The sequence below is a fragment of the Stegodyphus dumicola genome, chromosome 12, assembly GCF_044657685.1.
Source record: "Stegodyphus dumicola isolate Sdum_Otavi_A_Nest chromosome 12, ASM4465768v1".
Classification (NCBI taxonomy): Eukaryota; Metazoa; Arthropoda; class Arachnida; order Araneae; family Eresidae; genus Stegodyphus; species Stegodyphus dumicola.
The window spans coordinates 111,275,053-111,302,925 of NC_140779.1; the positions used below are offsets into that span (position 1 = coordinate 111,275,053).

At 29.8% G+C, this 27,873-nt stretch overlaps 1 protein-coding gene and 1 long non-coding RNA gene across 4 annotated transcripts in view; one reads left to right on the top strand and one right to left on the bottom strand.

The window, feature by feature from the left end:
- LOC118185386 (uncharacterized) overlaps positions 1 to 26,213 on the top strand; it is a 90,607-nt gene extending 64,394 nt beyond the window's left edge. For all 3 annotated transcript variants that reach the window (XM_085806799.1, XM_085806800.1, XM_085806801.1), the window contains 2 exons: positions 628 to 704; positions 10,682 to 26,213. In XM_085806799.1, the coding sequence (XP_085662925.1) occupies positions 628 to 704; positions 10,682 to 10,872 (268 nt within the window). In that variant the 3' untranslated portion in view covers positions 10,873 to 26,213. The remainder of the gene's footprint in view (positions 1 to 627; positions 705 to 10,681) is intronic.
- The window catches only part of LOC118185385 (uncharacterized), a 36,482-nt gene continuing 24,883 nt past the window's right edge, over positions 16,275 to 27,873 (bottom strand). Inside the window, exons 3-4 of the long non-coding RNA XR_015038257.1 lie at positions 16,505 to 16,646; positions 16,275 to 16,411 (exon numbers count right to left, since the gene is read on the bottom strand). This is a non-coding gene — a long non-coding RNA (uncharacterized LOC118185385). The remainder of the gene's footprint in view (positions 16,412 to 16,504; positions 16,647 to 27,873) is intronic.

Consider the following 27,873-nt stretch of genomic DNA (forward strand, 5'->3'; position numbering starts at 1 on the left):
TGTCTAGTTTTTAAATTTATCTGTTATATTAAAATTATCAAATTTTTAATGTAATGGGGCAATGTCCTCTGAAATATCTTCATCTGCTAATAATTTTTGTCATCATTTGAGAGAAAATGCGAAGATGCACAAGAAAGTATCAAAAGAACACTCTTTATTGCCTTAGTGCATGGGTTCATATATCACTAACATGCAGATCATATTCCTTATTAGTAATCCATATTTGAAGATACGATTGTTTTTGCTGTCCATAAATGCAATCAATAAATTTATTGTATTTGGTATTTTGTTTCAAAAGTAAACATAGTTTTGATTTAGAGAAAGTGTCCCCCCTCCAAATTATTTAGAATGTAACACTGATATTATTAATTTTTTACTATTAAAGACAGCTGCGCATGTGTAAAAAACAAATTAGTAAATGTTATTCTTAACTATGACAGAAACATGTATGCTTATGTTCGAGTTTTGGGAAAGTAAAGAGTATGGTATGTAACTTACAATCACAATTAGTTGCATGATTATATTTTGGCTGCTATCTTGAATTGTACATTTCTGAATGTTAGTAAAGTTGATTTCGGAAAGGGTGGATTCTGCTTATGAAAATAATAATTTTCTTTTACTTCCTAGGAAAAATCCCCAGCATAAGAAAGATTTTAAGCATACAAAAAAAGTCCGCCCACAACGAGAAGCCGCTAAGCAGGCTGGTAAGATAATTGTATTTAAAAACTCAATTTCATGTGAAGCATGGTTTTTTCCCCCCTTTTCTATAGAACAGGAAATGGTGTAAAAGCAGTTTTAAAAAGTAATGTTTAAAGATTGTTTCTTTTTATTTTTCTTTGTTCCAAGAGAATATATATGTGTGTGTGTGTATTAAAGTAAAGGACAGTTTCATGTCTGTCCCAGTTTTAAAGTGTGATATGTTACCATTTCTTTGAAAATCTTTTTTGCCTTTTGCTCTAACTTGGCATGTTGTTGTCGGTAAATAGTAATAATTTACAACAAAAACTTGGTAACAGCAACTGAAAAATTTTGGCACTATGGTTTTACAAAATTAAATTGCAATACAACAGAATGGCTGCTAGCTTGAGGTAAATAATAAATTGTTATCCTAATTGACTAGCAAATTAAGATAAATTATAAACCAGATGTATGTCTGGAAATCATCAATTCCTGAATAAAATAAAAGACTAATTTACCATCTTCATTGCAGTTAAGGGTGTTATAACTTGCTTGCAAACTGTAATTTATGGCAGACACATAGAGTGATATGCTAGTAAACATTTGCTTGCATGCAAATAGTTTTCCTTGAAGTATGTGATTTTCTGTCATACTTTACCCTCTATCCATGAAAATTTTAACTGTTCTCACCCCCCCCCCCCCAAATTACCAAAAATAATCCTCCTTTATTGCAAACGTATTCAATTCTACCAATTCCTTCATTTTTTTTTTAATTTATTTTATTTTTTTATTTTTAAAATATTTACAGACTTAATGAGACACCCTGAATATGTTATACCCCCTTGTTATTGGAATTGTTATACATGATTTTCAAATTTAAAGTATTTTAGTATAAAAATTAATGAAAGATTAGCAAAATAAAGTGATAATGTAATAATTGTGCAGAATGGTTGATGTGTGTTTAATGCTATACCCTGATGGAAATTTGTTGTAAAAAATATTTTTCTTAATTTTATACAGCACCAAGTCCAAAGTTCAGATGTCCAATATCTAGAATAATCTTGTATGAGACCAAGGGTTCGCAATGGGGGTGATAATGACTCCTGGGCTTTCATGAGACTTTAAAGGGGGATCAATGATAATCAAGGGGTCGATAACCTAATATGTACTGGCAGTTTATTGGTGTAATCAAGATCTTTTTGATTACAAAATCAGTGTATTAATAAAATTCATAATTATTTATCAGTATAAAGCTGTGTCGTAATAATGGAGAAATCATGTAAAATAAATGGAAGGTTAAAAATGCACGAACTTGTTTAATATGTTTTTAAAATCAATAATAATTTTTTAAATATAAAATTTTTTATGCTATAAGTGAAATTAAAAAGAAAACAGAAAATATAAAAACACAAAATAACAAATTGAATAATTTTGAACTAGGTAATTTAAAAATTAAATTACGCAGTTTTATGCCAAATATTTTTTTAAAAAAGATTGTATCAATACATCAAGCACATTGCATTCATTAAAATTGAATTTTTGTGGAATTAGAATCTGTGATTTTGTTTCTGAAAACTTATTAAAATAAAATAATAATATAAAAAATAAATAAATGTAAATTCAATAAACCTTTATTAATATTCTTGTTCTAATTGTTACCTTTAACCCGTTCACGACGGCCACCTCTGTCACCGAAGCATTCTTTTGGGACGGCGTGTTAACTAGATATGCAGTTTTGTGGGGATGGGCAATTCTCATTGCTAAGCGTAACTTAAAAAAAATTCGTATAAATTAAATTTGTCATCAAATTGTTCCAATTATTGGTACATTATGAGGAGAACATTCAGGTAGTAGTCAGAATTAATTTTAAACCTTTATTGTTATATTTTCCTTAAAAATTTTATAAAATACTCATCCTAGAATAATATAATTTTTCCTTTATCCCACAATTAAATATATATGAAAAAATATCCAAACAATCGCAGATTTTATTTAACACAACACATAATTAAAATTAAAACATATTAAAACTGTCTTTCATAAAAATTCAATGTGAAAACAACAAAAAGGGAGACAGTGTATGATATTCTTTGAAACATGGGTGTACGCAAAGTCCAACGTTGCAAATATCTTAGGAATAGAATAGCAGCAAATTTGACACATTTAGCATTTTTGTATCTTGTACGGTCAGATAGCACTTTCGTTTTGCCATTAAAAAAATAGAACACCAGCAATAGAACATTTAAAAAAAAAAAAAAAACTTGTACTGTATGCTAAGCCATACAAAATATTCGTCTCAGTGCTGGAAAAATCTAACAGTAATAAAAAAGTCTCTAATGATAGAGCATCTACTCCACTATACGGGGATAAAAAAATAAAATAAATAAATTAAATTAAAAAGTATTAGCCATCACATTACTCAACACCTACAAATTAGCATTTGTGTATATTCAGATACCTAGATCCCAAAAATAAAAATAAAAAGTACCTCAAAGCTTCGAGAACCTGACACCCACGAATCTCCCTCTCATTCTGAAACAAAATACAAAAAGTAAAAAATATTGCATAAAATGAAGGTACACATACTTAACTTTCGATATATTCCCCCATAACAGACATACAGCTACATCTAGTTGCAACAAAAAATACTAATTAAACGCTCTATCTAAAAAGTCATGTGTGGAACGCCCGGCCATACAGTGAATTAAATGGCAATTCAAATATGACACACCCGGCCGTGAGGTAATGTTCGCTGCGGATGCATATATGGCACGCCTATACCAAACGGGTTAAGTTATTTATATGTAGTTATGTGTATTACAGTCAAAAGTCTTTAATCCGGATGTCCATAATCCGAACCTCAAAGTCTATTTCAGTTAATGTTGCAGATTGTGTTGTTCCTTAATCTTCAAATTATATCTGGCTTATTATTTTTTGCAGACTGTTGGAGCAATTTTATAAAAGTAAGCTTGAACTTTCGGTTATGTCAAAAAGAATTTCCGATTCTGGAGCTGCCAAAGGATCTACAAAGTGAAAGCATATTTCAGTGTCCATCAAACAAAAAGTGGAATTGCTGCAAAAAATGGATAAAGGCATATCCTTTGTTTCTCTAACCATTCCGAAATCTGTTTATCAATTTCACGCTGCTCTGGGGGGGAGGGGGAACGTGGCGGCACGCAATGAACTTAAGTTGATCTGTCAGCAGTATCCTTATCTTCAGGGCAGATGTTTTTATTTTATTCGGCTTATAATTCCTTACTAAATGTAGTATTTCATCTCGATGTACTCCGTCATTGATATGATTTAAATCAAATTCCTCATCATTATAAATATCACGAATACACATCAAATAGTTTTCTGGTTGCAATTTTCTAATTTCGACTATGCGCAATGTATGCTTTACGCATGCGCATGTTGAAAGAAATGTTTAATAAAGTAAACAAATGAATATAAAGCTCTTCTCTTTTTTTTTTTTTTTTTTTTTTTGTAAATTTTGATACTCTTTAGATCATAATTGCTCTTTTTTCATAAATTATGGTTTCATATTTTTAATTTTATATTTTCTGCATGCCATCTTACCAGATTTAAATTGTTGATCTATAATCCGGAATTGCTGAAGTCCCGACGAGTTTGGATTAAAGACTTTTGACTGTATTATGTTGTATAGTGTATATTACAGAGAAAAATATGAAGGGTTCCATGAAGAAAACCTTTCTTTTAAAAGGTGTCAATACAAAAAAGAGATTGGGAATTCTTGATCTATACTAATAGCCCGCTCTGCGCCCCCCCCCCCCCAATTTTTTTTTTATTTATTTATTTATTTATTTATTTTTTTTTTTAATATGTTTTCAAAATTTAGAAATGCACAATATAATACTTAAGAAAAAGGAAATGTGCCGTAAATGTGAGTTTTCTCATGACTAACTGAGATTTCCATATATCACTGTTAAATATCTGATCAGGGAATCACACCTTGGCCAATGATAATGTATTTGTTGATATTAGCCACAACCACATTGTTGATGCATGAGTGTTTGGGGACATCGGCATTTTTCTACCTGACCTAATCAAAACAATTAACCTCCTACGCAGGGTGAAATGAAATGTTACTCATTCTGGTTTTCTTTTGCTGGCATAGCAGCTGGGAAAGGAGAAAGAATAGATATTGCATGGAACTTAAATTTAGTTAGCACAGCAAATTGCACTTTTCTCTTAACTTTCTGATTTGAAACAGCTTATTATTTTGCTGCACCTATTATTAACTTTTTCAAAACTTCAAATTTAGTTTTAGTAATGAGTTTTAGTAAATGATAATGTCTCCATTTACTCTTTTTCTGAAACTGTGTGAATTTCGTACACACCAAAAGAAAAATATAATGTGGCTTTTTAAAAAACTGATGATAGAGTAAGACCCTCAAGAACTCTAGAAGTATTTTAATATAAAATTTGATTTGTGGGGCATTGCAAGATCATGAGATGCTTGCAGATATTTTTTAAGATGCTGTATAATTTATAGCCAGCTATCAAATTCCATAATGATGACAGCCATGAATCTGAAGGTTTTAGGATATAGCAAGTAAACGTGAAATTTTCCTATTAATGGAATAACTGAAGTCTTGCATTGCAGTGACAATGCCTCAGTCGTCAATCAGTTAACAGAATGCTGAATACGAGTAGTATGGTTTTAAATCCAAAAAAATATTGCTGTTTTTGCTTAGTATCAGATTTTAATTTTGCATGGTAATAATTCAGAAAATAATTTTATTTATGCAAAATAGATCTTTTTAAAGAAGTATTGATAAAGTATATTCATTTTATAATTTCTACATGTCGTCTTACTAAATTTAAACTGATGATCTAAAATCCAGAAAGTTTCAAAATCTAGAGTTGTCCCAGTAATTCTGGATCTCTTTGTACTGTATTCATAGATTCCAACTGCTATGGATTCTCTGTAGTTTGTATGGAAGTTTCTGAAAAACTTCGAGTTAAAAATGAATTAATGGAAAAAATAAAGGATTTTACAGAAAGAGAGCATAAGAAGAACCAATTAATTCATCCATTGACTAGCTGAATGCTTATGATATCATGTATGAAATGTTGAGTGCATTGCTGGTTTCGAAGAGTAGCCAATAATAAATCAGTAAACACCAAATATTAATCTCTGTAACCTGATTCTCTGCAATGAGCAATTTTTTTTTATACTATTTCAGTTCTATTTGTTTAGATTATGGCGAGACTGTAGCATGTGTATCTTGTAAATTGTGATCCAGATGAAAGTTTTTGTGAATTATGCCACCTCAAATTATGAGACTAAAATTATCGAGCCAGGAATTTAAAGATTCTCATATTCTTCAGAATTTCCATGCATTAAATTCCATGCATGCTCTCTCAAAAGCATAAAGAAATTGGCACTGTAAAATCTAAAAAAGTAAAAAAATTTTCATGAAAGGTGATGAAACGGATACCATAAAAGCCGAATGCTATTTTGTTCAATTTAACTTAGCGTAATCTACTGATTCGGACCATTCAGAACAGCTTTTTAATGCAATGTTTGTCGATTCTGCCATAGCAAATAAATAAATAAATAAACACCAAAAGTGCTGCAATTGTAAAAACACTTGCAGACTATACTGCTACCAATATTGTAAATTCACTTTACAATACATGATTTGCTCTGAGTGCTGATGGAAGTAATGGTAACAAGCTATACCCTTTCATTATAACAAAAGAAAAGGGTGTGATAATTACTCCATTGATTTCTATTTTATAATGCATGAATAATACTGGAGATGGTATTTTTTTATTGTATAAATGAATACTTTATCTGCAAAGATTTAGATTGGGAAAATTGTTTATCATTTTCTTCAGACAATGGTAGTCATATATTGGGAAAATGTAAAGTAGTTGTGTGTTATCAAAATGGATCAACCAGATATAGTCATCTGAGATTTTCCATGTTACCTCTGGCATATAAACAGGGGGGAGGGGGGGGGAAGCTGCTGAAAAGTAAATTTTCTCAGAAATAGAAATGTTGTTAATAGATTTGCATATTTTTATTTTGAGGAAAATTCAAAATGGAAGCACAGGTTGCTCAACAAATGTTTTAGACAAGGTGAAAAATCTCATAAAATTTTTTAATTTAGTATAAGATACAGTACACTCCCGATTATCCGCGGAATGTGTGGCGTGGCCGCTGCGGATAACAAAAATCTCGTATAATCCGAAAAAAGCTAAAAACTGGTATAGCAAAAGAGAAAACAGTCATTCCAACTTTGAAAATTCATTTTATGTACAATAAAACGTAAAATAAACAGCAGGAAATGTTTAAGTAACGCTTAATATTTTAGTATATCACTCGAAACTAACCTAAAATGCATTTTGTTAATGAAAACAGAAAAGTGCTTTGCATACTTACGAGAGGCATCAAGGATACACAGAAAAATTAATATGTATGTACTGTTTTAATTTTGTAATGTATTATGTAATTACAAAAGCATAACTGTAAAACTACACCTTTTTGAAGAAATCAGTCATTTGTGTTTGCTTCTTGCTTTGGAAGCATTTTCTCTTGATCCGAAATTGCATTTTTCGTAGCATAAGTTTCTCGGCCAACTCTGTGTCGTCTTGTTCTTCCAAATAGCTCAGCAGTCTGTCGACTTGCTGCAAAGCCCCTTCGTGAGTCTTCCGCATCTCCACAGTAGGCTCTTCTTTGCCTTCACTTCGCTGTCCTTCATTCTCGGTCTCTCCCCTTGCTTTTTTCATAATTTCATCATCTGTCAAGCGTTCGAAGCCAGGTTCGTTGACGTCACACTCCAACAACTCATTAATGCTTTCACGATATCGGCAAGAGTTGCCGTGGGCGTGTCTACGTGCTCATTCTCTTCTTCACAACTCAAAGGGGTTAGGTTGTTGTTGGCTAACATTAGGCCTGAGTTTTCTCCATGATTTTATGATTGTTGACGGTTTCACTGAGTTCCATGCAGATGCAATGTCATAGATGCTGCTAAGATTGTGTAGCGTTTCCAAAACTCTTTCAGATCATAACCTTCTTCAATTTTGGTCATTAGCAGCTTGGTTGGGAATGTTCTCTTCATTGTTGCAATGACTCCTTGGTCCATGGGTTGGATTAGCGCAGTAACGTTTAAAGGGAGAAACTTTGCAAAAAGTTGTCCATCAGAAAACTTTAGCACACTTGTTGCTGGATGAGAAGATGCGTTTTCAATCAATAGCACAGCTTTTTCAAGCAGGTTTTTCGATTTAAGATGTTTACGCACTTAAAGAACAAAGATTTTTTCGAACCATTCTTGAAAAATGCTTTGGTTCATCCATCCTTTTTTTGGTTAAAGTAATCAATGGGCAAATTTTCTATCCTTGTGTCTTTGAAAGATCTCGTTTTTTTTTTACTTTCCAATGACAACACGTCTATGCCCACCGGTAGCGTTACTGCAAGACATGATAGTGATCCTTTTCTTGCTGCTTTTATGACCCGCCGCTTTACTTTCACTTTCAAATGCTAAAGTGTGAGTGGGAAGACATTTCCACAAAAGTCCCGATTCGTCGGCATTGTAAATTTGTTCAAAAGATAGCTCTTCTTTTAAAACAAATTCATGGTGGAAATTGTCAGCTTTTGGTCACCACTAAGTTTCTCCCCATATGGTTCAATTTCTCGAATTCCATGTCTCTGCTTAAAACGAGTCAACCAGCCAGAAGACGCATGAAAATATCCTTTCAGGCCTAACAACTCAAAAAAGGTTTTTGCCTTCGCTGCAATGATAGGACCATTTACAGGAGTACCCTCTTTTCGAACTTGAGCTAACCACTCTGTCAATGCCGTGTCTAGCTCATCAAAGGTAGAGAACCCTTCATAGTTTTTCGCGTTTTCATTGCGGAAGCACTGTCCGACATTGATGCAAAATTCACCAGTTTGTCTTTTTGCTTTAGAATGTCACGCACTGTTGTTTCTGATATTCTGTAATCCAATTCCATCTGCTGCCTTATAGTGCCATTTGCTACTTTGGAAATTAATTCTAGTTTTTGCACAATCGTCAACACAACCTTCTTTCTTTTTCCTGACATTTTAAATCGGTAACTAAAAACACAAAATCAAAAAGCACAAGCACTGAACACAATGAAAGATAAGAAATTAACTCCGAACAGTTCGCAAACACTATCAGGCTTAAACTAACAATGGCGAGTGGGAGGAAGTGGACGTGTCACTAAGACGAGAGAGAACGGTGGAGCAGGCACTGCAAGGGTGAGTAAGAAATCACTTACTCATCAGAAAGGGAAGGTTCCGAGAAGGCCTGGGATATTTTTGCCATAAATAAGCACGATGTTAGCAAATTGAACGTTTCGCTCAGTTTTGTGAACATTTTTATTTTCTTTGCTTTTACGCTTGTAAAAAAAGGGGAGGACTTTGTGCGGCAGGCGCGGATAATCGGGAGTCTACTGTAATTGTTTCTTTTCAGAGTGTATAACAAGAATTTTGGAACAGTAATGCTCAGATTGATTTTTCTGGTAATCAACCAAATAACAGTGAGAATGAAGGAAAGAGATTGCAAAACATTAAAAAAATGTTACGATCATCTGTCACTGATTTGTGTATATATTATTTTTGCAGAATACTTTGTTTATAACTAAATACTAACTTGCAGCAACAAACTCCTTATATACATAAATTGAAAAAAAAACTTTTTTTTTTTTTTTTTTTTTTTTTTTTTTTTTTTTTTTTTTTTGTAACTGTCTGTACATTTATAATAAATAAATTTCTTTTAAATGACTGCCTCTAAAACATGCTGAAGTTGCTGACATTAACTTGATAACTAAAGTTTAATTTCCATCTGTTCATTTCTTGGTGAATACTTTCCATATCCATTATTGATGAAAATTATCTTGATCAAATGGAAATTGAGTTTTACATGTATGAAGGAGGTAGTTTAAAAGAGGCATATTGATATGCAATGGAGTGAGATTACAAAATTAAAAGATATCACATGGTGTAATTTAAATTTATACATCTATTTCTGTCAAAAACCAATTACCCTTCATATTCACCTATGATGCTACTGCTGTGTTTTTTCCTTTATCGTAAACCAGTTTGTTGAAATAGTTGACATGCTGCACTAGTCATATAAATTTTACAATTTTTAAGACCAATAACTGATGCATTAAAAAGCATATTCTTTTAATTATCTGGAATAATATGAGGAAAAACTAGCTATTTAAACATTTTTTGTAAGAGGATTTATAGCTTCAGAAATTTACAGTTTGAATTATTTAAAAAAATTATACTTGATTTTAATAATTGTGTTGAGTAGGAGTGTGTTCTGTTATTTGTAAATATATAATATGAGATGTGAAAACACATGTCATGTGTGAGATGTGAATTATTTAAAAAAATAATTTGTAAGAGGGTAACTAAAAGATGGGATAAGCCAAGAACCCCGGATATATAGAACTGTCCCTTTGTGTATGTGTGTGCTAGGTGTACATACCACTGAAGAATAGGGTAGGTTAATGTTGAAAATAGTATCCTGTAAATGACTGCCATTTCTGTGTGAATGTTCACGAAGTCATCAAGTGGCATCCAGCACAGCTCATAGTAACATGATACTTTACCCAGCTCAATGAATAACTTCAAACTCTCTTGTGCAGAAACACTGCACAAGAAAGTTTCACTTTTTCACATAATTTCATATGTTGCACAGTGTGACACATGTTACAGTGTTGCTAACTTATGATTAAAAAATTCCTATTTTAATGATAATTACTCCATATTTGTATGCAGTTACCACTGTAGAGGAATTTTGAAATAAAAATATATGATTAGTGTACAGCATGTAATTCCAGTATATGAGTCATTAACATAGAAAATACTTAAAATTAACTTTTTAAGCTAAATATATATATATTTATGTTAGTATGTTTATTAGATCAAATCTGTACGAAAAATTGCTTTTATTGATTAAAAAATTTTCCAAACCTTTCATATTTACTTTTTCAGATAAGAAAACAAAAAGTTCCAGAAATAGTGATGACGTTGACAGCTATGACTTAAACGATAGTTTCCTGAATGATGATTCTGCGGATGAGTATAAACCTGTGGACTCTGGTTCTGACTATGAAAGTGGTGAAAAAATGAAAAGGTTTGCAAAGGGAAAAGCAGCCAAGAACAAAAAAGGGAAAAAAGTTTGAGTGATTGCTGTTGATGTTATTTGACTCATGAAGTTCAAAACAGTGTGGTGTATCAAAAAATCATTATCATCTACATCTTCTGACCATACAAATTTGCATCTATACACAATAAAAAGTCAGATAATTCCACTGGAACAACTATATGTGTTGATTCATTCAAGTTCATCATTTTATGTCATACCGTCATTGGCTTCTCTTGAAGCTGTATTGCATCATATGCTTTATTAAAGTGATATGCATGTTATCATAAATCAGATAGTTTATCTATACTTGTGTGGAAGAAAGCTGAATTCATGATGGAACTATGCAAGGAAGGTTATCTATGCAAAGTTTGTAAAAAAAAAAAAAAAAATGAAAAATACCCATTTATTTAGTTGTTTTGTTATATTCAAATAGTCCTAAAATTTTATTGAATGGACAGAAGTAATGAATAATGAATTGGCCTAGTCATTTTAGTTTTTCATCCTGTGTTAATCTTGAGGTATGTTGTTCCTTAAAAATTAAACTATTTCGTTATTCTTCCCAGTGTTTATACATGCCCTATTGGTGTTTGATCTACCCACAAAATGAAATATTTTGTTAAAAAATTACTTGAAATTGGTTTAATTTTTTTTTTTTTTTTTTTTTTTTTTTTTTTACATTTATAGTTTCAGAAATTTACAGTTTGAATTGTTTAAAAAAATTATAGTTGATTTTAATAATTGTGTTGAGGTAAAGTGAGTTTTGTTATTTGTAAATATATAATGTGAGATGTATAAACTAAATATTGTACAACATTGATAGCCATGTTTGAAAGTGCTTAATGTCTTAATTAATGATGCAAATATTTATTTTTGTATCATATGCTCATTTTCATTGTGTTATAAAAATATAGCATAAAATGCTCATATTTTTACATTGTAAAATGTAGAATCTCCTTGCTATTATTTTGATGGCAGGTAATTATTTTACTCATCGAACTATGTGGAGTGTTTTCCTGTTCAGCAGCAGTGTTATAGTACAAAATGTAAAATAAAGGTACTGTCTTCTATTTGAAGAAAAAAATGTTGCCTTAAATATTTGTTGAAATTAACAGGGATGTAACATACTGGTTAATTGATTAATTTGGTTATTAAATATGTTTGAATTTTGTAAGTTTCTCTGCCTAAATGCATAATTTTTATTTTCCTAAATAGTATCAGCTCTTCATTTTTATGAAAATAATTTTAACTGTTTTTAGTTATATTATTTATCACTGCAAAGTATTTTAGAACTCTCACCCTTGGGTTACATGCCATTATTGAGAACTTTCTAAAGGAAAAAGTGTGTGTATTCATGTTGCATGGAAAAAATTTCTTACAGCCAGCTTGTTCATTATCAAGAACAAAACCTGACATACATTACCAAGTTCTGGTCTTATCCACTTAGTCATGGATGAGCCCTATTTTTTGTGATAACAAATTAGTGAAATTTTTCAGATTCTTCAATGAATTTAAGTTTGGCACTGCTCTGATATTGTGTGTGTCATATTAATTTGAGATTAACTTTTTTTCCATAATTTACATTTTGAAAATTTTGTTTTAACGAATTTAGCTGTTCAAGGCATCCTAAAATAAAATGTAGTTAAAGGCTTAGTCTTGTTCACTAAACTCATTATTTAATGAAGCAACATTTTTCTCTTTTGCTTTGTCATTGAAGCAGCTTTCATATATATAATTATAAAAGAAGTCGTATTATGGTTTATTATATAGAGACAGTACATTTCTAATAGAAAATGGTGTTGGTTTAAAACCAATTTACTCCTGTAAATAGGCAGATTTTATCATTAAGCTTGCAATTATTTGTTACTGATAGATATTTGAAAAAGGTTTCTTTTTGCTCCTGTATTGTTTACTTCATAATCAAAGTTCAACATGTATGTGTGTGAATGTGTGACTCTTAGATGGCAAATTTGTTTAATCTTGCAATGTCTCTTTGATGCAGCTTTCTTCCATACTTGAAGATCATCATTTCATATCCATAGTTTTAGAATACATCATATTAGAATCGACACTTCATGTGCATGTTTTGTGTATTGTCAGTTAGTTGTGTTGTGTAGATACTGTTAGATGTCTCTCCAAGTTTTTAGAATGGTTTTTTGCATAAATACTTTTCAGCAGTTGGGAGGGGGCCGAAAATGAGCTCTCTAGATTTTTAGCCTATATATTAATATATGTTTGAACAAGCTGTGTTGCTTTCCTTATTAAGAAATGTATCACATTTATTTTAAATATTTGTGTTGATAATTAAGGAAACTGTAATATGTGATAAGCATTTTCATACAAATTAGAAAAAAATTAAAGCAAAATATATATCATTTTATATTATTGTTTTGTGAATATTTAGAAATTGAATAAACTGTGCTTCAAATAAGGACATTAATTTCTGTATTCTTTGAAGTACAGATTATGCACTTAATAGTTATTGCAATTTTTATGTGATCTTTTAATATTATCACATAGTATTAACTCATTGACTGCCATGCGTATTTTACGTGGTTTGCCCATGGCGCCAACATGAATTTTTTATTATGCAATGTATGTTATGTTGAAATATTATCTACAGAAGATAAGTTGAATTATATAATTGTGTTTATTGCATTTTTCGTGGTGGGGTCACCTGTGACCCGAGGCACTGTAGACCATTTTTTTCGATTTATTATTCTTCAAACCATTATAGTAACAATCGTATTATTTAAAAAAAATTATCAGTATCGATATTTACTCTAATCATGTATTTTTACTATTGGTTGCATCACCGGTGCCCCCTTGGTGCTGTAGCCAAGTTGAGTGCTGGCTACCAGTGCCCCCCCCCACAGCAGTCAATGTGTTAAAAGATTTTATCAGTTTTTGTTTTTCAAGCCTTGATATTTCTATTTTATGTCTATGAATTCAACTATGGATTTGTTGCTGTTGCACCTTCCAACAGACATGAAATGGAAAAACTTGCACTGTTAAATTTTTTTAGAGTAATTGATATTTATGCCTTAAATTAATGTTTTCTTTTTTAAAATTAATGTTTAAACAGACTTTATTGTGTCTTTTTGTTTAATAGTAGAATATATTTCAGCACATCTCATAGTTTTTCAGTATTCATCTGTGTAAAAGAAAATAATTTTGAAAAATATTGATTTAATATATTTTTAATTATTAAATTATTAATTTTAATATTAATTCAGAAAAGAAAAACAAAAGACCTCTAAGCTAAACATTTTGTGTGATCAGTATAAATAAAATTTACATGAATTTTGTTTTTGTATTTATTTTTCAGAGATGTCTAATAATGCAGTTGATCCTGTAACAGCACTGGTAAACTACACAGCTGTGTTTACACATGAATTCATTTTAATAAATATAATGGAAATTTGAGATTTTAATACACTTGAAAAAATTAAATGAACCATGTGCATAGAAATATTTTTAAAAATGTATATACAAGTCTACTTTTTTATTTACTTATCATGAAATATAGGCTTTGTCAAAAAAAAAAACTTTTATTTTTATATTAAATGATAGTAATATGTGTATCATTATCTATATTTTAATCATACAGTAAAATGTGGAAATCGATAGTGATACACATTCAACTTGTAAATTGATGACATAAAATATAATATAGATGTATTTTCTGTATGATTTCTCTCAGAATTTTTTCCTACCTTTTTTTATTATAAGTTTACAGTGTCTAATTTGCCTAACATACATAACAATGTGTATTAATTAACTACTATATCATTATTAAGACTTCCAGTCTATAATGGGCTGTCAGTAATTGTCTGGTGTGTTCCATGTATGTAGATTTTGAACTACACGATGGTTCCTTGCTCTGAACTCGTGCTGTTTAGAGTCAACTGTATTTTAAAATGTATAGAATGTTTATTGATACTGAATTTCTAAAGGTTTTACCTGAAGCCTTATAAATCATCACCTACCGAAATCTCACAAAGATTGTGTGGTGCATTCTGTGTAAAACATAAGACTTTTATTACAATTTATTATCTCAGTTGTTAAAATCGTTTCAGTTTAAAGCAAATATGAGGCATTGTACTTAGCTGTTTTATACATGTATATTTTACAAAACACTGCATTCTTCAATATGGTAGTTCATTTTTATATAATAGTCATAAATATACTCAAAAATTGGAGTATATTAAGTGCAATTTTTATTAAAAAGTGATTATTTTAGCACTTAGTCTCGTAAGAGCTTATACAATGTCTTTATTTCATTTCTTTTCAGTAGGAAGTAACTAATTCTTCATTTGAAAGATTTTTTATACTTTTAAAAGTGTCCTTTTTTGCTTATTTTTAAAATAAAATGTTAAAATAAAGAGAGATTTTTAAGAGGATGAATATTGAATATGGAATGTTCAATGTATGAATTCTTTTCTTGCCATTTCCTGTGCATTTTTTATAAGATGATGTTTTATTTTGTGTTGGGTGTATTTAGTGTATATTTGAGTTAGGGTTATTTGTATGTAGCATGTAAATTATTTCTGTGAAAGTTTTTATTTCTTATTCATAGAAAAGTATCTTTTTTTTACTTGTTGTCTTGCTTTTATTATTAAATGAGCGGCATTTTAAAAAAGATGAAATATTGCAAAAGTACTTTTCCATAACTGTTATAAATTCCTCTCTGAAACCGAGTTTTTATTGGTCTTTGTTTCATAATTTTTCTAATGTTAAAACATGCTCACTTATTAGATCCAAGAATATCTACATTACTTGTTGATGTAAAAACTATAATTCGGTGTTCTAAAAATACTAATTATCAATCATTAAGAAAGGAAAAAAGATTTTTGACTGGGAGTTGTTTTTAACAATGCATGCAAAGGATCTCTGCCTAAGGGGAGGCATACCTTCATGAAGGATGGGTCTTATCCACATAATACATGGAGAAAGCCATGGAAGCATTTTATTCAACCAGCCTGTTTGCCATGATTTGAACCAGATTGAACTACCAGTGTTCAGTGACTTAAAATCACCTGACTGTTAATGTTTATGATCGTGTTCATAAAATCACTTGACTGTTAATGAGTCAAAAAAAGAATTTTAAATGGTGTAGATCATGAATCTTATTATTTAAAATCACACCAAAAACATAAATCTTAAAAAGTTACAAAAATTGTTAAAATTTGTAATATGTTGTAAATTATTTCATTGTTCTTTTTAAATTATCAGTTAAAAGCAAAATATTGAATAAAAAGTAAAGTGTACAGATAAAAAGATGCATAACAAAAAAATAGTAAGAATATCACTGGATTATTTAATTAAGGCTGAGCACGTATGAGCCATCTGATTGAGCTTTTCTAATTTTGATTCGCAAGGAAATAAAAAGCTGAGCACATTTGAGAACCAGCTGCTTGAATTTTTCTAATTTTGATTTGAGAGGAAATAAAATTCATGTGTCTCATGTTGCCCTTTCTGCATCACTAGCTCTTCAGAAATACTTTCAAATTAATAGACATTGTGTCATTCAAATCTAATGTCCACCAGCATCACAGGTAGGCTTCATTCAGCATTATCTGGAATGGCAAATTCCACTTTTCTAAATACTTTGAAAATCATGAAGAGCATATATATTTATTTCAAAAATGTAAAACATGAAATTTACTTACTTTAAATTTGTTTTAAAGCAAATTAGAATGATCTACTGACTTTGATGATTCCCATTGCAAAAAATATAGCTCGTATACTTTATTGAAATTGCTTCTTCAAAGTTTCACCAGTTTTACTCTTCCTCTGCCGTCTTTGTCAAACCTAGGAATGACTGCCATTAGTCTGTGATGGGCAGTCTAATACAGTTCAGAAACATTAAAAAAAAGTACAATAATTTTTGATAGCATTAACCTTTGCCACGTCGTCAAGTCCAGAACAAGTTGCAGATGGTCATCACTTGTATTACTATCTACACTTTTAGTAAAAAATCGTTAAATTTTTATATTTTAACTAGATTAATGATTGCTTATTACTTACTTATTTTGTGCTCTTGAAGAAGAGGAATCTATGTATGATCCACCTTGAAATCAATAGTTTTATTAAATGCCAAACTAAGATTGATATATTTGCCTAATTTAAATTTTGCATTGATACGTTTCCCTTCCAGTTTGATTTAAATGGAGGGAAAAACAAACTGTTGCAGTTGATTATTGATGCTAAAATTCTCAATGTATTTTTATTTAACTCAGTGTATGCACTTGTTGTAAGATATATATTTTTATTGTAATCATTTCTTCCCTTTGCCTCAGCTGCACTGTATATTTTTATCCATAATCAGTATACTGATTATTGCTTGAAACATGTATTGTGTACAGCTTGAACCTGCAGTATGAAGTATGTTTCTCCAGAAAAGGTGATTTATAGAACTTCATTGAATTATGCCATCCCCCTTTTTACCAAACTTGATATTTTTTTCTTACATGAGCCTTATTAAATTCGTAATCATAAAAAGAACCTACAACTTTTTACATGAACTATTGTAAAAAGTGAAAAAACGCTGACTGAAAACAAATATGGTACTAGCCATAACTAGTAAATAAAATGTAAATAAATGAAGCTTATGCATTCAAATTAAGATTCTGCATCTATCTATTTCTTTATTATGTTAGATTTTCATTCTGGGAGTTGATCACCTGAAATCTGGGAAATAGCTAAATAACACTGCGTTACCAAATATCATTGTAATTTCTGTACTTTTTTTTGGTTATCTGCTGTATATTAGCAGCTTTTTTTAAGAAAAAAATATTGTGTGTTTAGTTGAGTTGATGCATATAATTTTTTTTTTTTTTTTTTTTTTCATAAACCTTGAAAGATCAAGGCTGAAGGTCTTTAAACCTTCCTTGTAAGAGCAATAAGATTTACTTGATGGTGTGGAAGAAATATATTTCAACATTCACCATCAATGCATGGTGAAATGTCGACATTTGGCTGTAAGAAATAAGGATATTTAGCAAGTGTTCCGGACGCGCACTAAGTGACTTAGTGAATGTTGATGTTCTCTTTGGTCTTTCACAGTAACATATGTATTTATTCAGAATTTCAGCAATGATTCTGATTGCATTTGTCATCATAGAGAATTGCCACTAGATTTAAACATTTTTTAAAAATTTCAATGTATAATTTTTATGAGGTTCTTTCAAATCATTTATTATAAATTGTATATATTTCATTTAATGATTGTTGCAACATAAACTCTTCTTGCTTAGGTATTACAACAGCAATTAGGTATTACAACAATTTAAGTGTTACAACAGCTCATAGTTCCTGTATTTAGCTGCTGTAGAATTCCTCCCCCGCCCCCTACACTCTTTATGCATATTTTCATGCAATCCTTAATCTAATTTCTGGCTTATCATGTGTCTGTAATATACAGATTTAATAAGTTGTTGAATGTTAGCAAATTAATTCTAACAATATTTTCACCGATTTAGTTTTACTTAATAAATTTCTAGTGTGCTTAGTAAATTTTTTAGATGTATACTTGACAATTTGTATTTAAGATTCACAACAGAAGCATAATGCTGATTGCAAAGAGGTTATGTCTTTGATGTCATGATTGTGAAAGCATGTAATATGATTGAAAGTGTGCAAAAATAATAAAGCTGAAGAAATTGATCCATGGTGGATTATGAAGAAGAGTAAGTGGAATTTAATATCATGTTAAAAAAATTGTTTGATTGTATATTGAAACTTTCCACTTTTTATGAATCATATCTAAAGATTTAATTCTTCAGTGGTTGCAAGATCTAGCAGTTTTTTCCTCTCAAATATGCACATGTGCAAAAATAATAAAGCTGAAGAAATTGATCCATGGTGGATTATGAAGAAGAGTAAGTGGAATTTAATATCATGTTAAAAAAATTGTTTGATTGTATATTGAAACTTTCCACTTTTTATGAATCATATCTAAAGATTTAATCCTTCAGTGGTTGCAAGATCTAGCAGTTTTTTCCTCTCAAGTATGCACAATATCTGTCGGTCATAAATTTATAATAAGAGTTGGTTTGTTTGCCTCCACTACAGTTCATAACTGGAACATGAGCTGAGCTCATTCTTGACCATCAAAAGGCTAAATAATTCTGCAGGTGGGGTTTATTTTTTCTTCTGTGTTTGTATTCTTATCTTTTTTAGGGGGAGAAGCATGCTATACATGCTACTTCACTCAGTTCTTTTTAAAAATTTACTAAAATTGGGTTTAATAAATATTTTCTATTTCTCATATTTTCTTTGCTGTCCACTTGTGTTGTTTGATAATGAAATGATTTATATAACTATTGTTTAATGCAGTTATTTAGTAATGTTAAATATAAAACATTTCAGGTGCTAAGAACTGTCAGCTTCCTGTTAACTGAGGTAACACCAGGGACGACATCTACACTTAACTTGAAATCATAGTTAATCTGTAGGCAGTTAAAAAAACAGAGGAAAGGGGAATAACACACATTAAGATTAACAGAAAAATACTGCTAACGATCTACCTGCATTTTCAAAGAGTTTAAATGGCTGTGCACTTTATTTCAAGTCCATTGAGCATTTAAACATACGATTTAATATTATTTATATATCCAGTTTATATACATTTAAATTGCATATTGTTTGGGATAAAAATGTTTCTCAAATGCTAGGCTATCACTGCTTAAGCTGCCACGTTTTTTTACCTTCCATTTTTGTAATTTCTGCAAGCAGTTTCGTTTTATGCTGGTGATAATAATTTTTGCATCATTCTGTAATAAAAATAAGTTGTTTTTATATGGGGCATAGTTAGTCTGCCCTTCCCCAAATAATCTGGAGTTGACTGTATTCAAACATTGGAAAATAATGATTCTTTATTATTCAGTTAGTAACCTAAGGGGAAAGAAATATTTTTATCTCTGACGCGCAGAACTGTGTATCAGAAATTCTTAAGATATGCTCATTTTAAAATTATTTTGTGACATTGCTGTTGAACTTAATTTTATGGTTTAAATGCAAAGAACATGATATTAAATAAATGAAGGTAACACACAAAACGTTAAAAAAAAAAAAAAAAAGCCCCTTTGGATGTTATTTAAAATTTGAAACCTTTCTGATTTTTTTTTTTTTTTTTTTTTTTTTTTTTTTTAAATATATATATATATATATAGGGAAAATATCTGCTAGTTAAATTGAAGGGCCATTTTGATTGTTTGCACTTCTTTTCTACTTAGGCTGTACATATACTGAATGCATAAAGGCGACTACATACCATTTGAGTAATTAATTTTACTTTATTGTTTCTGAAGATGGCAGTACTTTAGAATTCTGTGGTTGCAAGGTTATTTGTTTTCCCTATTGTAAAAAAAAAATAATTACTTTTTAACAAAGAACTGTTAATTAGATTTGTATTCAGATCCTTTAACAAATATATGGAATGTGTATTGCTTTATTTGTTTCATCCATATCACCTGAAAAGTCTTTTAGTGGTTTGGTTTGGTTTATGTGAGTATTGCAAAGTAATGTGGGCTATCTGCCTAAGGGAAGGAATGCCTTCTTGGAGGATTTTCTAAGGGAAACTGTCTCGTATACACCTTACACATGGGGGAAACCATGAAAAATGGCCATGCAGCCAGCCTGTTCACAGGTTTTTGAATCTCGGATCGAAATGTTCAGAAACTTTACCGCTCGGCCGTTGGTGTGTAAAGTCTTTATGTCTAGAGGAAGATTAAATATTATATTTAATGTATATATACCCTGATATGTATCAGTTTAGCATCTAGAAAACAAAAAGTACAAAAGTGTGTCATAATAAAATGTAAAATTTCTTTTGTGTTCTTCAGCTCTGCAGTCTTGACTTTTAGTAGAAGAACCATTTACTTCAGATAGTTTATGTGTCTTTGTTAGATAAAATTTTATTGAATATTTTAACAATTTCTATTTTAGATATACATAATTAACTCAATAATTGTAATTAAATGATATTCTGAACTTTTATTGATGCATTCATTATCACTGTGTAATAAAGCTCTATGTAATAATAAAAAAAAAATTTAAGAACTATCTAAAGTTAAATTTGAGTGCTAAAATGCAAACTTACAAACTGGATAAATATTTGTTTTGATTTTTAAATAAAAATCATGTTTGCTTTTTCATTTGGCATTTTTAGCCATCTTGCCATAATCCTTTAGATTAGCAGTTAGTATTTTAAGTAGCTTGAAATCTTGGCCATTTTTAATTTCACAAATATTTTTCATACTTTTGTACTGAATACTGTTTTCTTTTATTTCATCATTTAAGAAAGTTGATATACAAACAAATGTAATGGAATTACTTATTTAATTACTTAGTATCATTTATTCATAATACTCAAATTTTTTAGAAAAACCTTGTTGGTATATATAAGTGATGAAAGAATTATGCATTTGATAACTTAAACACATTTTCAGTTTTAAATACATATCGATAATAGATACAAATGAAGCATGCCAACTTAGAACTTAAAATGTATTGCTAGAAAGGCAGTTTAGAGAAATCGTTTCCTGTTATCTAATCTAGAAAATATGTTACAGAATTATGTTCTTGAAGAAGCAAAAGTATTATACCCAGTACTGCTAAATTTTCTATTCAAATTAGGTATGGACAACATTAAGGGGTTCAGAGAGGAGAGGCTAATTATGATCTTGTTACTAAATCAAGCACCAAACTACTTGCTTAAAAATTTCAGGAAAATACTTCAGCATCATCGTAAGTTTTATATTTAATATGATGTAATAATCAGCCAAATCATATTAAATTTATATATGTAAAATTACATTACATATATTTTAAAATTGACATAAAAATGCCTCTCATGCAAAGAATCCCCCCTTGTTGTTATTCTGTATCAAATGAGAGTTCTAATTCTTAAAATAAGTATATTAAAATTATGTACGGTAACTTTTTTATATGTATTATATGAGATGGTTTTGTGTTTGTGTGAAAATCTTTAAATGTTTCTTGTCTGTTTTATGCAGTTTGCTTTTATTATGTTAATTTTAGGTATGGTTTTAATACTCTGTAAATTGTCATTAGGGAGATTTCAGTGTGTTGAAAAGCTTTGTTTCATTTTCATTGTTTTTCACTTGTCATTTCTGATTAAGAATTATAATTATGTATGTTATGTTTTATTTTTAAAGAATAGTGGTTGAAAGATTTATAGAGATAACAAACTTAAACAGAATATTTGACATTATTGTTTTAGTAAACATATGCAGTTAGTATAATTTTGTGCAATGAAAGACTGAAAATATTTTTCTTGGATTAAAATAGAATATACAGTGTAATTATTGAAGTAGTAATACGCTTTTAGATTTTTTATGGGATCTTTGAATTAGATTTTAAAACATTTCATAAAATAGTTTAATGTTTTATAATTTGTTGCTTAAAAAGTTATCCATTTATGATTAATTTTGATTGAATAAGAGTTTTTCAGTAAAAAATTATTCATTGATATTTGGTACAAAAAGATTTAAATACATATAGATAATTGTTGTTTATGTTAGTGCCAGATAACTCGTGATAAAATAATTTTGTGTTTGTTGATTGAGAATTAAATTTAGGTGAAAGCTGTACATTCTGCTTCAAATAATCAAATTTAAATCATAAATACTTAATTGATTTTAAATTAATATGAACCTCAAATGGTACTACAGTACAAAGTCCGTAATCCGGACTGATCAGGACTTCGGCGATTCTGGATTAGGGGTTTTTCCGGATTATAGATCATCAATTTAAATCTGGTAAGATGGCATGCAGAAATTATACAATTAATAACATGAAACCCTAATTTATGAAATAAAGAGCAATTATGATCTAAAGGGTATCAAAATTTACAAAAAAAAAAAAAAAAAAAAGCTTAATATTTATTTGTTTACTTTATTAAACATTTCTTTCAATGTAAGTTGTTTAAGTTGCTTCGTTTTTGTGCTAATACTTTCTCTTTAATTCTATAAACAGATATAATTTCTTGTTCAGTTACAAAGTTCCACTGTTCAAGTCCTGTAATTGCTGTGTCGAGAATACTGACTAACTTGTCAATCGAAATTTTTTCGTTTTCGATAACCTCTCTGCCACTTTCTTCACTATCGGTAGCAATATTTTCTGGATCTAGAACCATACTACAGATTTCGCCGTCCGCTAATTGATTCGTGATTGGGGCATTCTCGTCGCAATGAAAAACTTCTGTTATATCATCTTCATTTATTACCGCTTCTTCACATTTCTTTACAAAATCCAATAACTGAAAAATTTCACCTTTAGTTTGCAATATCTGAAAACCTTTAAATTCGCGCCTATCATCTTCATTGTCCTCACCATGAAATATAGCAGCTGGCCATAAATTATGCCAAGCATTTTTTAATGTATTTGGAGACACATCCTCCCAACACGCATGCGTAAAGCATACAAAAAAAATGTTTGTGGTTTTGAGATCCGAATTATAGATCATTTCGGATAATGGACATCCGGATTACGGACTTTGTACTGTATTTGCTTCGTATGTTTAATTTTTTTTTTTTTTTTTTGTGTGTGTGTGTGTGTGTGCTTTCTAGAATTCTAATTTTGTTTTTTCATTTCTGTACTAAAAATTGTTTGAAAATTCCAAATTTGTATTGGTAGTTATCGTCAGTGTTCTGAAATATGAAAGTGTTGAAGATTTGAAGGCGGTTAAAATAACAGTCTGCACTGAAAGGACTAAAAATTTTTACATCTGTAATCTTGAAATGAATTTTCATGGTGTTTCTAAAGTCTTGGAATCAAATATATGCATAGCTTCAATTTTAGTTAGTGTAACACAGCAGTTCTCAACCTTTTGACTAATGCATACGATCTAAACAAAAATTGAAAACCTTTAGTACCGCCACTACAAAGTACTGCTACCACCACCACTCATCAACAAATCTCGGATCGCATAAATTTACGAGTGTTAGAGGAAAAAACTGAATTAGGATGTTAGGGTTTTAATTTTTTAATTTGATAGTTAAAAATGCTTTGCTTCTTTGCGTACCACCGGTTGATAACCTGTGGTGTAACAGATATTTTATTTCTGTCAAGTTTATTTCTGTCAAGTGGTCAAATGGTCCCATTTCTGTCATTAAGACATTGAGTTTCAAAGCTAAAGATTTATTATGTCATAAAATTTGAAAATGACATAAAAAATGCCTTTCATGTAAAGAAACTTTTTTTTCCCTTCTTGTTTTCTTCTATATCAAATGTGAGTTCAAACAAAGGTTGAAACCTTTGTTTGCAAAGAAAAGTTCTTTGCACTAGTGTTCCCCAAACCTTTTGGTATGACAACTCATCTGCATATATTTTCAGTTTGTCTTGAAACAAAGCATGTGATTACTGTGCGAATAAAGGTATGAAATATAAATAAATAGACAAAAGCAAATGAAATTTCAAAACTTTTATGAGCTACTAAAATTGCCTCTGGCCTCATATTTTAGGTAGGGTATTTAAATATGGCAAAGCACGTAAGATCTGTATTATTTATCTAAGGTAGGGATGCTTCCATGGAGGACTTTCTAAGGTAACTGGCTTATATTCATGTTACATTTGGGAAAAACTATGAAAAACAAACATGCAGCCAGCCCATTTGCCTGTGTTCTGAACTGTAGCAAACTTCGAGTATTCATTGGTCTTAACTGCTTGGTCATAGAGCCTCCGTACTAGGAACCAATGCTCTGTACTGTTATTAATTATTCGACACCATATTTGACCATCATTTTATCCAGTCATGAGATTTGTTATCACTTGGTACACATTACCTTGTTATTTAATATATTTTGTTTTTCTTATTTTCATTAATCATCTAAATATTACCTGATGAATGGAAAGTGATAAAAAGAGTAGAATATACATAATTTTACAATTCTGGCCAATAAATTATCTATCCATATGGTTGTTCTTGAGAGAATAAAAAAAACTGTGGCACTCAATTACTCATATTGTTTAATTAAACATATAACTAATTTACCAAGAAATCATCTTTATTGGGATCTTTTTTGTATGAATGTTTTTCCAAAGGCTTGTCATTCTGTCAGTATGAATCTGTATTTCTGTGAAAAGATCAGAAGAACTATAATAAAATAATATTCTTGTCATTGAAAATGAAAAGAAGAAAAATATTTAATATTACTACTATGAATAGTAATTACAGCTATCATGCCTATTTTGTATAAAACAGATTAAGATGTATTGCCATTTTAGTGCAGAATTTTATGTAACGAACAAGAAACTTTTATCTTTGCTTAGTAGAAAAATTTAAATTAAAGGAACCAATTTCTAAATTTACATGTTTTACTTAAAATTCGTATTTCTTGCTGAAAAATTGTTTTTGTATAATTTCTGATGAAAAAGAATTTTGTACTTTTTATCAATTGAATTTTGTCAATTTTAATTGATTTTGTATCACATTAATTATGCTTAAGATTTTTTTCTTTGTAATCAGCAATAATTTTCTTTTTATCTAAGTCAGAATGAATAATTTTATTGATCACACTTTCCTTCCAGCTTTTTATGTGTAGGTAATTTAATGTTTTTGTTTTAGGACTGTCATTTTGTCTTGTGAATGTTCATAAATCATTTCATCCATTGTTATGCTGTAGTGAACATGCTTATACCTCTATGAGGTTTCATTCTGTACCATCAAGTTTTGTCTCAGCCTAGTATTGTGTATTATATTAGTGCATAGCTTTTAGGGTAATGCAGTGTTTTACAGAAAATTGCTGCATCTTGCATGTCATATGCATTGCATGTGTTGACCAAAACAGGAAACTCTTTTGAGCCAGACATTTCATTTGGCTTACAAGTTAGTCTCCTTAAATCACTGTGAGATTTGAAACTTCAATCCCTAGAGAAATAAGATTAAAAAAAGCAGGGTATTAATTGTCTTTTAACTTTGTGACATATATTATTCGAGAATGTTATTTACATTCAGTGTGTGCCATATGGTTTTGATACATTCATAGTGATTCCAGATATTGAAATGCCTGGCTCTTTTTGTTATATATACAGTTTTTAGTAGGTGAATAACTTGTGTGGCAAGTGTACAGTCAAGAAATGTACAATAATTTTAGTTACAGTTGTAAAGTCTTTGTGAGAGCACTTTTTATGCAATTTAGAACAAGAGTGATGACACTTTGTGCTTTGTATATCCGTAAAACTCACTCCCTGTCCATCTCTTGTACATAAAATATAAATTTTGGCCTTTGCTGCAGATTGATGACTCTGTAAAAGAATTCTTTGATTTCGCTTTACTCACCATTGTCACATTTGAGACTATTTGGATGGGTATATTTTGGATTTTTAAATAGAAATAAAACTGTTGTAACTGCTGCCTTGTGTGTCTTATGTGTGAGCATTTTAACACTGAATACATTTTTTATTGTACACCACTGACCTTCAAACTATTTTTAGATTATACTCTTCAGTCCAGATTAAAAATCTAGTTAGCTTTTACATACTCACCAATAAAAAAAATATTTTGTAATTTTTTAAATTATCACATGACCAAGATGATGTGATATTTTTGGAAGAATTTAAAAAAAAATAATTCTTTTATTTCTAATTAAAATTCAATTTTAGACAAAAATGTAAGTTTGTTATTAAAAAAAAAAAAAAAATTTCATTCAAAACAGAAAAAGAGAGGATTAGTTATATTTATTTCTACCTTCTTTCACTTAAAATATCCATAACTTTATTTCAAAATCACATAAATATATCTTTATAGCAGTAGTTTCATCGAGTTAAAAGGGTTCTGATTGCCTCATGTGACCCTAAGGACAATTGTCAATAATTGTGCATTTTAACCATTCTGGTGAAAAAACTGAGCGAATTGGTTCAGTTTCTGTAGACTTGGTTTACTAACATATGTAGCTTTGGCACTTTTTGTAACAAGTCATATTTATTTTATTAGATGTGTCATTTAAATGTGTACACATAGTGATATTAAAATAAATAGCATGGTGCATTTTTATTTTTGCACTATATACTTTATTTTGAAGAAATGAAAATTATAAATTTAATATCCTTAACAGAGCAAGTACTAAAAAAATTATATGTTACTAAATAGAGAAAATAATAGTTTAAAAATGATAAGTAAATTTATTCGATAATCCAATGAAAAAATATTCAGTCTTACAGAAATTCCACCACCACTTTTTGTTACTCTACTCATTGTTATAGTTTTTTTCATGCTAACTTTTGCCTACTCCTTCTCAGGTTCCCAGAATTTTACAACTACTGGTATACTTAGTATTAATTTTCTCACGTTGATTTTTAAAACATTAGAATGATGTAATAAGAAAATTTTTCTTGATAAATTGTGTGTATATGGTGAAAGGTAAAAGCTTCAAATTCTATCCAGTATTAAAAATATTCACCAGAACTTGACAATTATTTATCCATTATCAGTAATATTCATTGGATCTTACGAGAAATTTAAATTGGTAATCAGTTTTGTTTTCGTGAAAATTATTGTAAATTCTGACTTTCAGTGAGAGAGTTAGCGAAACATTTCTGAATAGAAAATAATAGGAATTACTTAATTGTTTCCTAATTTTTAAACAGTCATCGATGTAATATGCTCTTTATCGTATATATAAAAAAATTCTTTAATAAGAAGTAACATTTGTACATGTTTTTAACTTATTTTTAAAAGCTGTTTAGGGTCTTTATGGGTATACTGATCACTGCTCCATTATCTGATATTCAATGAAAACTAACATTGTTTTGGCATTTAGAATTTTGCTTATGATTTTTTATGAAGTAAAACATGAAAGTCTTTAAAAAACTGTAACACTATTGCCATGTGTTATTTCCATGAACTGGGGAGCAGAAAGAAAATAGAAGTAGTTTTTGACAAACTATTAACAAAAAATATAAATCACACTCATTTTTGTTATTGTAAGACCCCAAATTATTCATTGAAGGACAGCTAGCCTCATTTCTTTCTCTTTGTCGAGTTGATGACAGCATGACTGAAAAAATGGCTGTG